At 37.7% G+C, this 14,575-nt stretch overlaps 1 protein-coding gene across 3 annotated transcripts in view; it reads left to right on the top strand.

Moving 5' to 3' along the window:
* CLHC1 (clathrin heavy chain linker domain containing 1) overlaps nt 1-14,049 on the top strand; it is a 41,367-nt gene extending 27,318 nt beyond the window's left edge. For all 3 annotated transcript variants that reach the window (XM_037527416.2, XM_037527417.2, XM_054701515.1), the window contains 2 exons: nt 9,758-9,937; nt 13,714-14,049. In XM_037527416.2, the coding sequence (XP_037383313.1) occupies nt 9,758-9,937; nt 13,714-13,910 (377 nt within the window). In that variant the 3' untranslated portion in view covers nt 13,911-14,049. The remainder of the gene's footprint in view (nt 1-9,757; nt 9,938-13,713) is intronic.
* Nucleotides 14,050-14,575: the final 526 nt, after the last annotated feature.

Here is a 14,575-nt window from a genome sequence, read left to right as displayed (position 1 = left end):
GCTTGTCTTAGCTAATGTTCTGAAGTATAATGTAAGCATTAAAAGAGAAAAATTAAGGAAATAATGTTCATTCAAAATTTTGCAACAACTAGGTTGCGACTGGGCAGGGATCTGAGACAATTTTTTTTTCTCTATTCTTTTAAAATAAATTTTATTTTTATATTCCCCATACAATTGCAACACCCTTATGTTGACCCCAATCCCTCCCCTCCCCGCTCCCCACTCCCCATAGAGTATCTCTGGTTCATAGTTTTTTGTTGATTTTGATTTTTACTTTCTTATAGTTATTCATTTTCCTGGTCCCTTACTTAAGTTTTCTAGATTCCTGCTATGAGTGAGACCATCCGGTATTTTTCGTTTTCTTTCTGGCTTATTTCGCTGAGCATGATCCTTTCCAGCGCCATCCATGTAGCTGCAAATTGCATGTGTTTATCTTTATTGAGTGCTGAGTAATATTCCATGCTATATATGTACCACATCTTCTTGATCCAGTCATCTATTTTTGGGCATTTGGGTTGTTTCCATAGCTTAGCTATTGTAAACAGTGCTGCTATAAACATAGGGGTGCAGGTGCTCTTTGGAGTTGATGTTTCTGTGTCCTTTGGGTAAATACCTAGGAGTGGAATTGCTGGATCATATGGAAGCTCTATGTTTAGTAGGTCCAGAAATCTCCACACAGCTCTTCACAGTGGTTGGACCAGTTCACACTCCCACCAACAGTGCAGAAGAGTTCCTTTTTCTCCACACCCTCACCAACATTTGTTGTTGCTAGTTTTTTTAATATGTGCCATCCTCACTGGTGTCAGATGGTATCTCATGGTAGTTTTGATTTGCATTTCCCTGATGACAAGTGATGTTGAACATTTTTTCATATGTCTGTTGGCCATTTGCATTTCCTCTTCAGAGAAGTTTCTTTTTAGCTCTTCTGCCCATTTTTTGACTGGATTATTTTCTTTGTTTTTGTTGAGTCTCATCAGCTCTTTGTGGATTTTTGTGATCAGTCCTTTATCATTAGTGTTGTGTGTAAAAATGTTCTCCCAGTTGATGGGGTTTCTCTTTGTTTTTGTTATTGTCTCTTTTGCTGTGCAAAAGCTCTTTAATTTGATGTAGTCCCAGCTGTTGATCTTTGCCTTCACTATCACTGCTTTGGGTAATGTGTCTGTAAAGATGTCTTTGATGTGCATATCACGTAGTGTTTCGCCTGTATTTCCTTCTATGTATTTTATGGTTTCAGGTCTTATGTCTAGTTCTTTCATCCATTTTGACTTGGTTTTGTGCATGGTGTTAGGTAGTAAAGTTTCATTCTTTTGCATGTAGCGACCCAGTTTTCCCAGCACCATTTATTGAACAAACCTTCTTTGCTCCAATGCATAGTCTTTGCTCCTTCGTCAAAGATTAGTTGACCATAAATCTGTGGGTTTATTTCTGGATTTTCTTTTTTTTTAGAGGCATGTTTTCTTTATTTCTTTATTTGTTTGTTTGTTTTTTGTTTATACATGCACTGGGTACAGTCAGAAGCGCGGGAGGGTGAGAGAATCCACCAGAGCCAGAGCGGGGAGCAGAGCAGGCAGAAGGTCCGAAGTACACTGCTGAGGGGAGCAGCGGGCGGCAGGAGAGGTCTGCGCGCCATGTGGGACCCTCCTCTGGTGGCCGGGGAGCAGCCGGGGATCGAACCGGCGCCGTAGAGGTCACCGGCAGCTTCGCAACCCAGCACTCAACCGCTGCGCCACTGGGGAGGCCCCTATTTCTGGATTTTCTTTTTTTTTTATTATTTTTATTTATTTATTTATTTATTTTTAGATTTTTTTTTTTTAATAGAGGCATGTTTTTATTTATTTATTTGTTTGTTTGTTTTGTTTATACATGCACTGGGTACAGTCAGAAGCGCAGGAGGGTGAGAGAATTCACCGGAGCCAGAGCGGGGAGCAGAGCAGGCAGAGGGACCGAAATACACTACTGAGGGGAGCAGCGGGTGGCAGGAGAGGTCTGCGCGCCATGTGGGACACTCCTCCAGTGGCTGGGGAGCAGCTGGGGATTGAACCAGCGCCACAGAGGCCGCGGGCAGCTTCGCAACCCAATGCTCAACCGCTGCGCCACTGGGGAGGCCCTATTTCTGGATTTTCTACTCGATTCCATTGGTCTGTGTGTCTGTTCTTGTTCCAATACCATGCAGTTTTGATGATTATGGCTTTGTAGTATAGTTTGAAGTCTGGGAGTGTGGTGCCTCCATTCCCTTCTTTTTTTTTCAGGAGAGCTTTGGCTATTCGGGGTTTTTGGTGATTCCGTATGAATTTCATCAATAATTGTTCTATTTCTTTGAAGAATGACATTGAAATTTTTATTGGAATAGCATTGAATCTGTATATTGCTTTTGGTAGGATGGCCATTTTAATAATGTTTATTCTTCCAATCCATGAGCAGGGGATGTCTTTCCACTTCTTTGTGTCTTCTTCTATTTCTTTTAACAGTGTTTTATAGTTTTCTTTGTATAGGTCCTTTACCTCTTTTGTTAGATTTATTCCCAAGTATTTGATTTTTTTTGTTTCGATAATAAAAGGGATGGTTTTTTTGATTTCTTCTTCAGATTTATTGTTTGTGTATAGGAAGGCTACTGACTTTTGTGTGTTGATTTTGTATCCTGCCACTTTACTGAACTGATTGATGAATTAGTTTTTCTGTGGAGTTTTTGGGGTTCTCTATGTATATTATCAGATCATCTGCAAATAATGATAGTTTGACTTCTTCTTTTCCTATTTGGATTCCTTGTATGTCCTTCTCTTGTCTTATTGCTCTGGCTAGGACTTCCAGTATTATGTTGAAAAGCAGTGGTGAGCGTGGACATCCTTGTCTTGTTCCAGATCTTAATGGAATTGCTTTCAGCTTTTCACCATTGAGAATGATACTGGCTGTTGGCTTGTCATATATGGCCTTTATGATGTTGAGGTATGTTCCTTGTATCCCAAGAATTTCAAGGGCTTTTATCATGAATGGGTGTTGCACTTCATCGAAAGCTTTCTCAGCATCTATTGATATTGTCATATGGTTTTTATATTTCTTTTTGTTGATGTGTTGGATAACGTTGATTGATTTTCTGATGTTGAGCCATCCTTGTGTCCCTGGGATGAATCCTACTTGGTCGTGGTGAATTATCTTATGGATACATTGTTGGATTCTGATAGCTAAAATTTTATTGAGGATTTTTTGCATCAGTGTTCATTAGGGAGATTGGCCTGTAGTTTTCCTTTTTTGTGTTGTCCTTGTTCGGTTTTGGTATTAGTGTAATGTTGGCTTCATAGGACGTGTTTGGTATTGTCCCTTCCTTCTCAATTTTTTGGAAGTTTGTGAATGATAGGCACTAATTCTTCTCTGAATGTTTGGTAGAATTCATTTGTAAATCCATCAGGTCCTGGGCTTTTGTTTTTCGGGAGGTTTTTGATTACTATTTCAATTTCGCTGCTGTAATTGGTCGGTTTAGGTGTTCTATTTCTTCTTTATATAGCTTTGGGTGATTGTAGAGTTGTAGGAATTTGTCCATCTCTTCTAGATTGTTGAACTTGTTTCCATATAACTGTTCATAGTAGTTTCTGATTATTCTTTTTTTTTTTTTTTTTTTTATAGAGGCATGCTTTATTTATTTGTTTGCTGGTTTGTTTGTTTGTTTTGTTTATACATGCACTGGGTACAGTCAGAAGCGCGGGAGGGCGAGAGAATTCACCAGAGCCAGAGCGGGGAGCAGAGCAGGCAGGCAGAAGGACCGAAGTACACTGCTGAGGGGAGCAGCGGGCGGCAGGAGAGGTCTGCGCGCCATGTGGGACCCTCCTCTGGTGGCCGGGGAGCAGCCGGGGATCGAACCGGCGCCGCAGAGGCCGCGCGCAGCTTCGCAACCCAGCGCTCAACCGCTGCGCCACCGGGGAGGCCCTCTGATTATTCTTTTGATTTCTGCTGTGTCCTTTGTGATTTCTCCTCTTTCATTTATGATCCTGTTTATTTGCGCTTCTCCCTTTTTTCCTTTGTGAGCCTGGCTAGGGGTTTGTCTATTTTATTGATTTTTTTGAAGAACCAGCTCTTGGTTTCATTGATACTTTGGATTGTTTTTTTAGTTTCAGTTTCATTTATTTCTGCTTTGGTTTTTATTATTTCTTTTCTTCTACTGGTTTTGTTTTTTTGTTGTTGTTGTTCTTTTTCTAGATCTTTGAGCTTCGAGATTAGGTTGTTTCTTTGAGTTCTTACTTGTTTCTTGATGTGAGCCTCTATTGCTATATATTTTCCTCTTATTACTGCTTTTGCTGCATCCCATACATTTAGGAAATTGGTGTCCTCATTGCCATTCAATTCAAAGAATTTTTTAATTTCTTCTTTGATCTCCTCATTAGTCCAGTGGTCTTCCAGTAGTGTGGTTTTTCAATCTCCATGAGGTAGGAGAGTTCCTTGCCTTCTTTTTATGGTTTATTTCTAGTTTGATGCCTCTTGGTCAGAAAAGATGGTTGGTATGATTTCAATCTTGGTGTATCTGTTGATGTTTCTCTTATGTCCCAGTATGTGATCGATCCTGGAGAATGATCCTTGGGCGCTTGAGAAAAATGTGTACTCCGTTTTTTTTGGGTTTAGTGATCTATAGATGTCTGTTAAGCCCAAGTGCTCTAGGTCCTTATTTAGAACTTTAGTGTCTTTAGTTATTTTTTGTGAGACAAATTTTTTTTAACTTACCAGAATTTACTTAGAATTGGTGACACTAGTTGAGTAGCTGCTCTCTTATTATGAATCTAGCCTAACAGTAACCTTAATGTACAGACAGCTCTGACATCTCCCTCTCTCCTAGGATGATGAAATCATGAATTACAGACTATGTAATCCCAGTTCAAAGAAGTTGCAATATGGAACAAAATAGTAATTCTAGGGCACATTTTTATAGGATAAAGAATCTTATATGGGGCCTCCCTGGTGGCACAAGAGGTTCTGTGTGCATAAATAAATAAATCTTTTAAAAAAGAATCTTATATGGCTGTTGAATCTAATCATTTTCAAATAATAAATGGACTTTTACTTAGAATCTATATTTTCTTAAGACTTTTTTTTAGAGTAATTCTAGATTCAAAGAAAAACTGAGAATAAGGTACAGAGATTTCCAATACACTCCATATGCTCTCTTACTATGAAGATTCCCCTCCAGAGTACTACATTTGTTACAATTTATCAACATAGCATCATAATCACTCAAAACCTATAGGATTCATTCTTGTTGTACATTCTATGGGCTTTATCTGTTAAGTCTTGCTGTGTAATGAATCACTCAAAGCTTAGTGTCTTAAACAGTGATTATTTGTTTAGCTCATGATTCTGCGGGTTGACAGTTTAAGCTGTGCTAGATAGACGGTTTGTCTGGTATCTACCCTCTCATGCCTCTGTGATCAGTCAGCAGGTCAGCTTGGTTCTGACTGATTCAGGAATCCCTCATCCAAATGGCTTATCTCCACTCAGAATCTATGCATTTTCTAAAGTTACTCTGTATATTATCATATCATCTGTAAATTGTAATAGTTTTGCTTTGATCTCCACATTAATCTAATGGTCTTCCTGTAGTGTGGGGTTCAATCTCCATGAAATTGTAGTATTCTTTGCTTTCTTTTCTTTTTTTTAAAAAGACTTATTTATTTATGCATACAAGAGTTGGGGTACAGGCCAGAGGCGGGGGACCGGGTGGGGGTGGTGGTGAGAGGATTTACCAGAGACAGAGTGGGGAACAGAACAGGCAGACTGAAGTACACTGCTGAAGGGAGCAGCAGGCAAGGCAGGAGAGGTCTGCTGCACCATGTGGGCTGCTCCCTGGCTGGCCAGGGATCGAACTCGTGCTTCAGAGGCTGCGGAGTGCCTCATAGGTTACATCTGAACCCTTCTCTTTCAGAGTGCAAATATATTTATAATAGTTCTTGAAAGATTGAGTCTCAACCCTTGCACCACCAGGGAGGCCCTCTTTTCTAGTTTATTTCTAGTTTGATGCCTTTATGATCAGAGAAGATAGTTGGTATGATTTTGATCTTCATGTATCTGTTGATGTTTGTCTTGTGGCCCAGTATATGATCAGTCCTGGAGAATGATCTGTGTGCACTTAAGAAAAATGTGTAATCAAAATTTTTGGGATGCAGTGTCCTATAAATGTCTGTGAGGTCTAGGTCTTTATTTAAGGCTATAATGTCTTTGTTAATTTTTTGGTCTCATTGATCTGTCTGTTGGTGAGAGTGGGGTGTTGAAGTCTCCTACTACATATGTATTTTCTCCAATGTCTGTTTTCAGAAATGATAAAAATTGTCTAACCTATTCTGGTGCTCCTTCATTTTGTGAGTATATATTGAGGAGTATTATATCTTCCTGGTGTATTGTCCCCTTGATCATAATGTAGTGACCATATATGTTTCTTTTTACCTTTTTCAGTTTGAAGTCTTATTTTATCTGAAATAATATGGCTGTTCCTGCCTACTTTTGGAGTCCATTTGCTTGTATAATTGTTTTCCAACACTTTACTTTCAATCTGTGTTTATCTTTTGCAGTTAGATGTGTTTCCTGGAGACAGCAGAAGGTTGCATTCTGTTTTTTAATCCAGCTTGCTACTCTGTGTCTTTTTATTGATGAGTTTAATATTTTTAATTAGGGTTATTGATACATTGGAATCTGTACTTGCCTTTTTGTTCATCATTTTGAGACTCTATTCCATATCTTACTCTGTTCTTCCTATTCCTCTGTTGATTTTGGCTTTAAGGCATCTTGTAATATTTTTTGGAGTTGAGTTTAGTGGTAATGAATTTCTGGAGATTTTGTTTGTCTGAGAAGGTCTTTATTTTTCTCTCATTGAGGATGAAGAGCTTTACAAGGTAAAGTATTCTTGATTGGTATTTTTTTGTTTTGGAGTTTGTTGAATATGTCACTCAACTTTGTTCTTGCCCTTAGTGTTTCTTCAGAGAAGTCTGATGTCAGCCTAATTGGTTTTCATTAAATGTTCCATTTCTTCCCCCTCATCAGTTTCATTATTATTTCCTTGCCTTGTACTCTTAGAAACTTTAGCTATTATGTGTCTTGCTATAGCTTTTATTTCATTATGATAACTTGGTGTTCTAGCTTCCTGTATGTCTATTTTCATTTCCTTCTTCATGTTTGGGACGTTCTCTTCAATTATTTCTTTGAATAATTTCTCAGTTCCCTTGTCTCTATCCTCACCTGGGATTCCTATGACTCATATTTCCTTTCCTTATGGTGTCAGGTAGTTCTTCAAGTGTTCCTTCATCGTCTTCCCTTTGTATCTTTCCTTTTCTTCTTTGGCTCTTTTTATATTTGTATCTTCAAGGGTACTGATTCATTCTTCCATTTCTTCTATTGTTGTGGCTTTTCCCATCATACTTTAGCTCCTCCACTAACCTTTGACTAGCCTCCATTTCCTTTAATTTCTTCTTCAAGGGCCTCCCCGGTGGCGCAGCGGTTGAGCGCTGGGTTGCGAAGCTGCCCGCGGCCTCTGTGGCGCCGGTTCGATCCCCGGCTGCTCCCCGGCCACAGGCGGAGGATCCCACATGGCGCGCAGACCTCTCCTGCCGCCCGCTGCTCCCCTCAGCAGTGTACTTCGGTCCTTCTGCCTGCTCTGCTCCCCGCTCTGGCTCTGGTGAATTCTCTCACCCTCCCGCGCTTCTGACTGTACCCAGTGCATGTATAAACAAAACAAACAAAATAAATAAATAAAACATGCCTCTATAAAAAAAAAAATAAAAAGATAAAAAAAAAAATTTCTTCTTCAAGGATTTGTTCCCTTTCCTCAGTTCATTTATTGTATTATTTTCCCTTTCTGTGTTTTCTCTTAACTCATTGATTCTTTTCATTATGGCAATTCTGAGTTCTTTTTCTGTCAGGTAGAGATATTCTTCTGTGCCATATTATTGGGTTCTGGAGGTTGACTTTCTTTCTGTGGTGTATTGTTTCCAAGAGGGCCTTCTTGATCACTTGTATTTTTCTTCCCATTGCTTGCCTTTGGCTTTGTTCTATTCATTGTGCCCCAGTATAACTGGTGCTGGTGGGCATGACTTCTGAGTTCTCTTACCAGGGCGTGGATGTACCTGCCTAGTGCCTGGGCTGCTGTGGTTGGTGAGTAGAGGTAGGGGAGGGCTTTCCCCTCCACTCTCTTCAGCTGGATCACTGTTGAAGGCAGGTGGGACATCCAGTTGTTATTCCTGGAACAGTAGGGGCTACTGAACTTGGGAGTTGGGGAGTTCCTGCAGTTCCCACCTGGGTGCACGGCTGGCCAGGGTTGAACTGGCACTGCGGACAGCTTCACAGCGCTGCGCTCAACCGCCTGCGCCACCAGGGGAGGCCCCCTCATATTTTCTTTCAGAGTACAAATATACTTATAATAGTTCTTGAAAGTCTGTTAGAAATAACTCTGAAAGGGGCCTCCCTGCTGGCGCAAGCGGTTAAGCATCAGCACTATGAAGCAATCCGCAGCTACTGCAGCACGAGTTTGATTCCCGGCCAGGGAGATTACCCACATGGTACAGCAGACCTCTCCTGTTGCGCTTGCTGCTCCCCTCAGCAGTGTATTTCAGTCAGTCTGCCTGTTCTGCTCCCAACTCTGTCTCTGGTGAATCCTCTAACTCCCCAGCACCTCTGGACTGTACCCCAGTTCTTGTATGCATAAATAAATAAACCTTAAAAAAAAGAACTCTGGAAAAATTACTTCTGTTGTGACCCAAGAAAAATACTTTTATTTTAAAAATCTAGAACGTTAACTCAAAGTTTCTCTATTTATGAAAGACATCATAATTGCAGCTTTAAGTTGCCTCTGTGATTAACAAGTATATTAAACCATATTTTTTGAAATGGCTTTTTTTGTATTAAAGATTGGTCTGACAGAGACAGTTTCATATGGCTCAACCATTAGCTACCCAACTAGCTCATGGCTTAAAATCTTCATTTTTGAGTTTCTAATTACTTGATATTTTTTAGGGAGAAAATTACTGAGCTCTTATTTCCTGTGCAAGGCCAGAAAGAAATATATTTTATACTCTAGAAGTTAGCCAAATAAGAATAACCAGATATAGGCAAACATAATGTAGTATTTAGCTTGAACATTAGAAATAAACAATATCTTTTCTGTCTCTTTTAAGATGTAAAAACTGAGATCCAAAAGATTAAGTGAGCAATGGATCTATAATTAGAATTCAATTTTTCTGTTGCCTATCTCGTCCTATACCACATTTCTTTTCATAACACTTTCTATTTCTGGTACACTTTATTATAGGCATTCCCCCCCCCTTTTTTTTTTTTTGCTATGCTATGCTTGATTTTTTTTTTTTATCTTTTTTTAAAGATTTATTTATGTATACAAGCACTGGGTACAGTCAGAAGCGTGGGAGGTTCAAAGAATTCACCAGAGCCAGAGCGGGGAGCAGAACAGGCAGACTGACAAAATACACTGCTGAGGGGAGCAGCAGCAGGTGCAGCAGGAGAGGTCTGCGAGCCATGTGGGACCCTTGTCAGTGGCTGGGGATCGAAACAGCACTGTAGAGGCTGCAGGCAGTGTTGTGGCCCAGCGCTCAACTGCTGCACCACCGGGGAGGCCCAAAGTTTGATTTTCTTGACTGGGAGAATATTGTTGAGTTTGGGTTGGAATGGGTCATTGAGAGCAAGAAGTGTTGATTGGCAGGTATAGACAATGGCTGGTCCCAGTAGTTGAGGTGTTTCGTGTTAGGATGTTGAAACAGTCTTTTGTTTTTGCTTTCAGATGAACTGATGCAGCTAACAAAGTTATGTCCCCATGCTGAATTAATTCAGTGTCTCACTAAAGAATGGAATGGAAAACCACCACCTTTATCTTTTGGTCTAGCTATACTTCATCTGTTCTCTGTAGATATGAAAAAAGTTGGCATTAAATTGCTTCAAGAAATAAGTAAGGGTGGGAAAGGTAGGTAGACTAAAATGTTGTTATGAATAAATAGTAGTGGGTTGTTTGGGGAAAGGTTTAATATTATTATTTATAAGTTAATTTAATATTCCAAGAGTCCTTGACAAGAATTAACACTAGGAATTTAAAAATATAAAGATTATAAAGATTACATTATATTGCAATGGTATATATTTCTTTTTTTTTAAATAATAAATTTTATTTTTATATTCCCCATACAATTGCAGGCCCCCCTTTCTGACCCCAATCCCTCCCTCCTCGCCCCCGCCCCCCAAAAAGTGTCTCTGGTTCATAGTTTTTTGTTGATTTTGATTTTCACTTTCTTATAGTTATTCATTTTCCTGGTCCCTTATTTAAGTTTTCTAGATTCCTGCTATGAGTGAGACCATCTGGTATTTTTCTTTTTCTTTTTGGCTTATTTCGCTGAGCATGATCCCTTCCAGCGCCATCCATGTTGCTGCAAATTGCATGTGTTTATCTTTTTTGAATGCTGAGTAATATTCCATGGTGTATATGTACCACATCTTCTTGATCCAGTCATCTATTTTTGGGCATTTGGGTTGTTTCCAAAGCTTAGCTATTGTAAACAGTGCTGCTATAAACATAGGGGTGCAGGTGTTCTTTGGAATTGATGTTTCTGTGTCCTTTGGGTAAATACCTAGGAGTGGAATTGCTGGATCATATGGAAGCTCTATGTTTAGTAGGTCCAGAAATCTCCACACAGCTCTCCATAGTGGTTGGATCAGTTTGCACTCCCACCAACAGTGCAGAAGAGTTCATTTTTCTCCACACCCTCGCCAACATTTGTTGTTGCTAGTTTTTTTAATATGTGCCATCCTCACTGGTGTAAGATGGTATCTCATGGTAGTTTTGATTTGCATTTCCCTGATGACAAGTGATGTTGAACATTTTTTCATATGCCTGTTGGCCATTTGCATTTCCTCTTCAGAGAAGTTTCTTTTTAGCTCTTCTGCCCATTTTTTGACTGGATTATTTTCTTTGTTGTTGTTGAGTCTCATCAGCTCTTTGCAGATTTTTGAGATCAGTCCTTTATCATTAGTGTTGGGTGCAAAAATGTTCTCCCAGTTGGTGGGGTTTCTCTTTGTTTTTGTTATTGTCTCTTTTGCTGTGCAGAAGCTCTTTAATTTGATGTAGTCCCAGCTGTTGATCTTTGCCTTCACTATCACTGCTTTGGGTGATGTGTCTGTAAAGATGTCTTTGATGTGCAAATCACGTAGTGTTTCACCTATATTTCCTTCTATATATTTTATGGTTTCAGGTCTTATGTCTAGTTCTTTAATCCATTTTGAGTTGATTTTTGTGTATGGTGTGAGGTAGTGGTCAAACTTCATTCTTTTGCATGTAGCGACCCAGTTTTCCCAGCACCATTTATTGAACAAACTTTCTTTGCTCCAATGCATAGTCTTTGCTCCTTTGTCAAAGATTAGTTGACCATAAATCTGTGGGTTTATTTCTGGATTTTCTATTCGATTCCATTGGTCTGTATGTCTGTTCTTGTTCCAATAACATGCAGTTTTGATGATTATGGCTTTGTAGTATAGTTTGAAGTCTGGGAGTGTGATGCCTCCATTCCCTTCTTTTTTTTTTCAGGAGAGCTTTGGCTATTCGGGGTTTTTGGTGATTCCATATGAATTTCATCAATAATTGTTCTATTTCTTTGAAGAATGACATTGAAATTTTGATTGGAATAGCATTGAATCGGTATATTGCTTTTGGTAGGATGGCCATTTTAATAATGTTTATTCTTCCAATCCATGAGCAGGGGATGTCTTTCCATTTCTTTGTGTCTTCTTCTATTTCTTTTAACAGTGTTTTATAGTTTTCTTTGTATAGGTCCTTTACCTCTTTTGTTAGATTTATTCCCAAATATTTGATTTTTTTTGTTTCAATAATAAAAGGGATGGTTTTTTTGATTTCTTCTTCTTCAGATTTATTGTTTGTGTATAGGAAGGCTACTGACTTTTGCGTGTTGATTTTGTATCCTGCCACTTTACTGAACTGATTGATGAGTTGAATTAGTTTTTCTGTGGAGTTTTTGGGGTTCTCTATGTATATTATCATGTCATCTGCAAATAGTGATAGTTTGACTTCTTCTTTTCCTATTTGGATTCCTTGGATGTCTTTCTCTTGTCTTATTGCTCTGGACTTCCAGTATTATATTGAAAAGCAGTGGTGAGAGTGGACATCCTTGTCTTGTTCCGGATCTTAATGGAATTGCTTTCAGCTTTTCACCATTGAGAATGATACTGGCTGTTGGCTTGTCATATATGGCCTTTATGATGTTGAGGTATGTTCCTTGTATCCCAAGAATTTCAAGGGCTTTTATCATGAATGGGTGTTGCCCTTTGTCGAAAGCTTTCTCAGCATCTATTGATATTATCATATGGTTTTTATATTTCTTTTTGTTGATGTGTTGTATAACGTTGATTGATTTTCGGATGTTAAACCATCCTTGTGTCCCTGGAATGAATCCTACTTGGTCGTGGTGAATTGTCTTATGGATACATTGTTGGATTCTGATAGCTAAAATTTTATTGAGGATTTTTGCATCAGTGTTCATTAGGGAGATTGGCCCGTAGTTTTCCTTTTTTGTGTTGTTGCAATGGTATATATTTCTTGAGGAAATTAGAAAAGAGAATCTCTATGAAGTTTGAGAGGAATGTTGTAATAGTTAACACTAAAAACTTTATAATTTTAACATATGTGTATATTTAGTAATCTTTTATATTTTAAATGTTGTTTAGACTCAAGTGTTTTTAATTATTAAATAAAATATATATGTAAATATTACCACATATATTTACTCTGAAGATAACTTTGCAGTGGGATTAAGAAGAACTAATTCAATTTCTCTTTTTCCTTTCTTTTCTCTAATTTAATATAAACTTGAGCAGAAAACTAGACTTTAAATTATTATGGGGGTTAAAAAATGGATGTTAAATTATATAAAAACATTTTAGGAAGATAATTTTAAGATCACTACAGATATCAACTAAGATATTTTATTTAATAAAAAATAATAACCATGATAGAAATAATAGTGATGACAATATTCTGAAAAAGATCCTTACATTAAGTATTTTAAATAATGCAGGTAATAGATAAGAAATGAATTTTATGTATAAATATCTCTCAAAGAGGGGCACTATTGATTTTCAAAAGTAAAGAATTTCATTACTTTTCTTTAATAAGCAAAATATTTCCTTTAGAAAAATACTTGTCATGTAGGTTATATTATTTGGAGGTCTCTATCTAGAGATAAAATAGAGGGTTTGCCAACAACCTTTTAAAATCTTGGGTCAGCACTAAAAGGGCATTTATAAAACTGATTGAAGGATCATGAAACCTGAATTATAATTGTTAAGTTATTTGATAGTTTCTGGTGGCTACGTGTAAACTACACAAGCAAGTCTGAACCTAATACATTCTTCACTTTTTGAGGTTTGTTTCTTGTAGCCTTCAACATCTAACCTAATCAAGAAGGAGATGAGCAGAGGAGTGGGGAATGTTAGAAATGGTAGAGGGTTGATTTAAGGTATTAAAGGTTAAAGAAAATGGAGAAGGAGAAGGAATTAATAACCCTTAAGCACTTACTATGATGAACTTACCATGTTAAACTTACAGGAATCAGGTATGGAAATCTAATTTATTATTAATTAAGTAGAAATGTATTTTTTCTATTTATGATGAATTGCTAAGAATGGATTATCAAATAAAATAAATATCATACTATAATTTTGTATTTTTTTCTTCAGATGCAATTGAACAAGTTATGATAAATGATCCATTTTGCTCCATAGAAAACTGGCAGGAAATGGCAAATATATGTTTACAGAATGGATTTCAAAAATTATCTCATGACATCAATTCCATTCTTCGATCCCAGGCTGGAGTTACAGAAATTTCTAAAGAAGATGATACAGTCAATTTAATGGAACATGTTTTTTGGTAGTTCTATATCTTAACCAGTTGAGAGAGCTTCTATAATATTTTATGTGTGGTGGATTGGAGAAACTGATTTTGGTATAACTAACATAAATAAATCTAGAATATGAAACTCACAGAAATCCATACTTCTTTAGTTATGATGACATTTAAATTTACCTTTGAAACATTTATACTAGCGCCTCCTTTTTTCTATATAGTCATTTTTCATATTGAATCTTGATAAAACACTAGAAAACTCAGTTTAGGCATTTCTATTTAAGGGCATAAGCTAATGTCCAGATAAATTCCTTTCTGGTTATCTAATTTGATAGCAAGAACTGAGGATATATGAGTAGTATCTTGTCTCTCTTAGACTGTTTCCCCAAATATCAAATGCTAAAAAGTAGGGTGTCATTTCCAGGTTGGTCTCATGGATGAAAACCTAGAGTATGGTAAATTTTGTACCGATTTAAAGTTGTGCTCCATGCTTTGATACATATAAGTGGCAAAGTTTAGGCTTCTGTAAAAACTAGGACTCTTCCCAAGTTACTACCTAGAGAAGACTGGACCAATTTTGCATAGAAGTAGACCTGAGATACCTGTGTCCATAAGAAGTAATTTTGAGTAATTTTTGGATTATTGCAAATGTCCGAATAAGCTTTTTATTGAAAACTCAAGAGTTAGGTATCA

The sequence above is a fragment of the Talpa occidentalis genome, unplaced genomic scaffold (assembly GCF_014898055.3).
Source record: "Talpa occidentalis isolate TD23 unplaced genomic scaffold, MPIMG_talOcc4v2.1 talOcc4.5, whole genome shotgun sequence".
Classification (NCBI taxonomy): domain Eukaryota; kingdom Metazoa; phylum Chordata; class Mammalia; order Eulipotyphla; family Talpidae; genus Talpa; species Talpa occidentalis.
The sequence above is the reverse complement of the archived record's forward strand: the minus strand, read 5'-3'. Positions and strand labels throughout refer to the sequence as shown.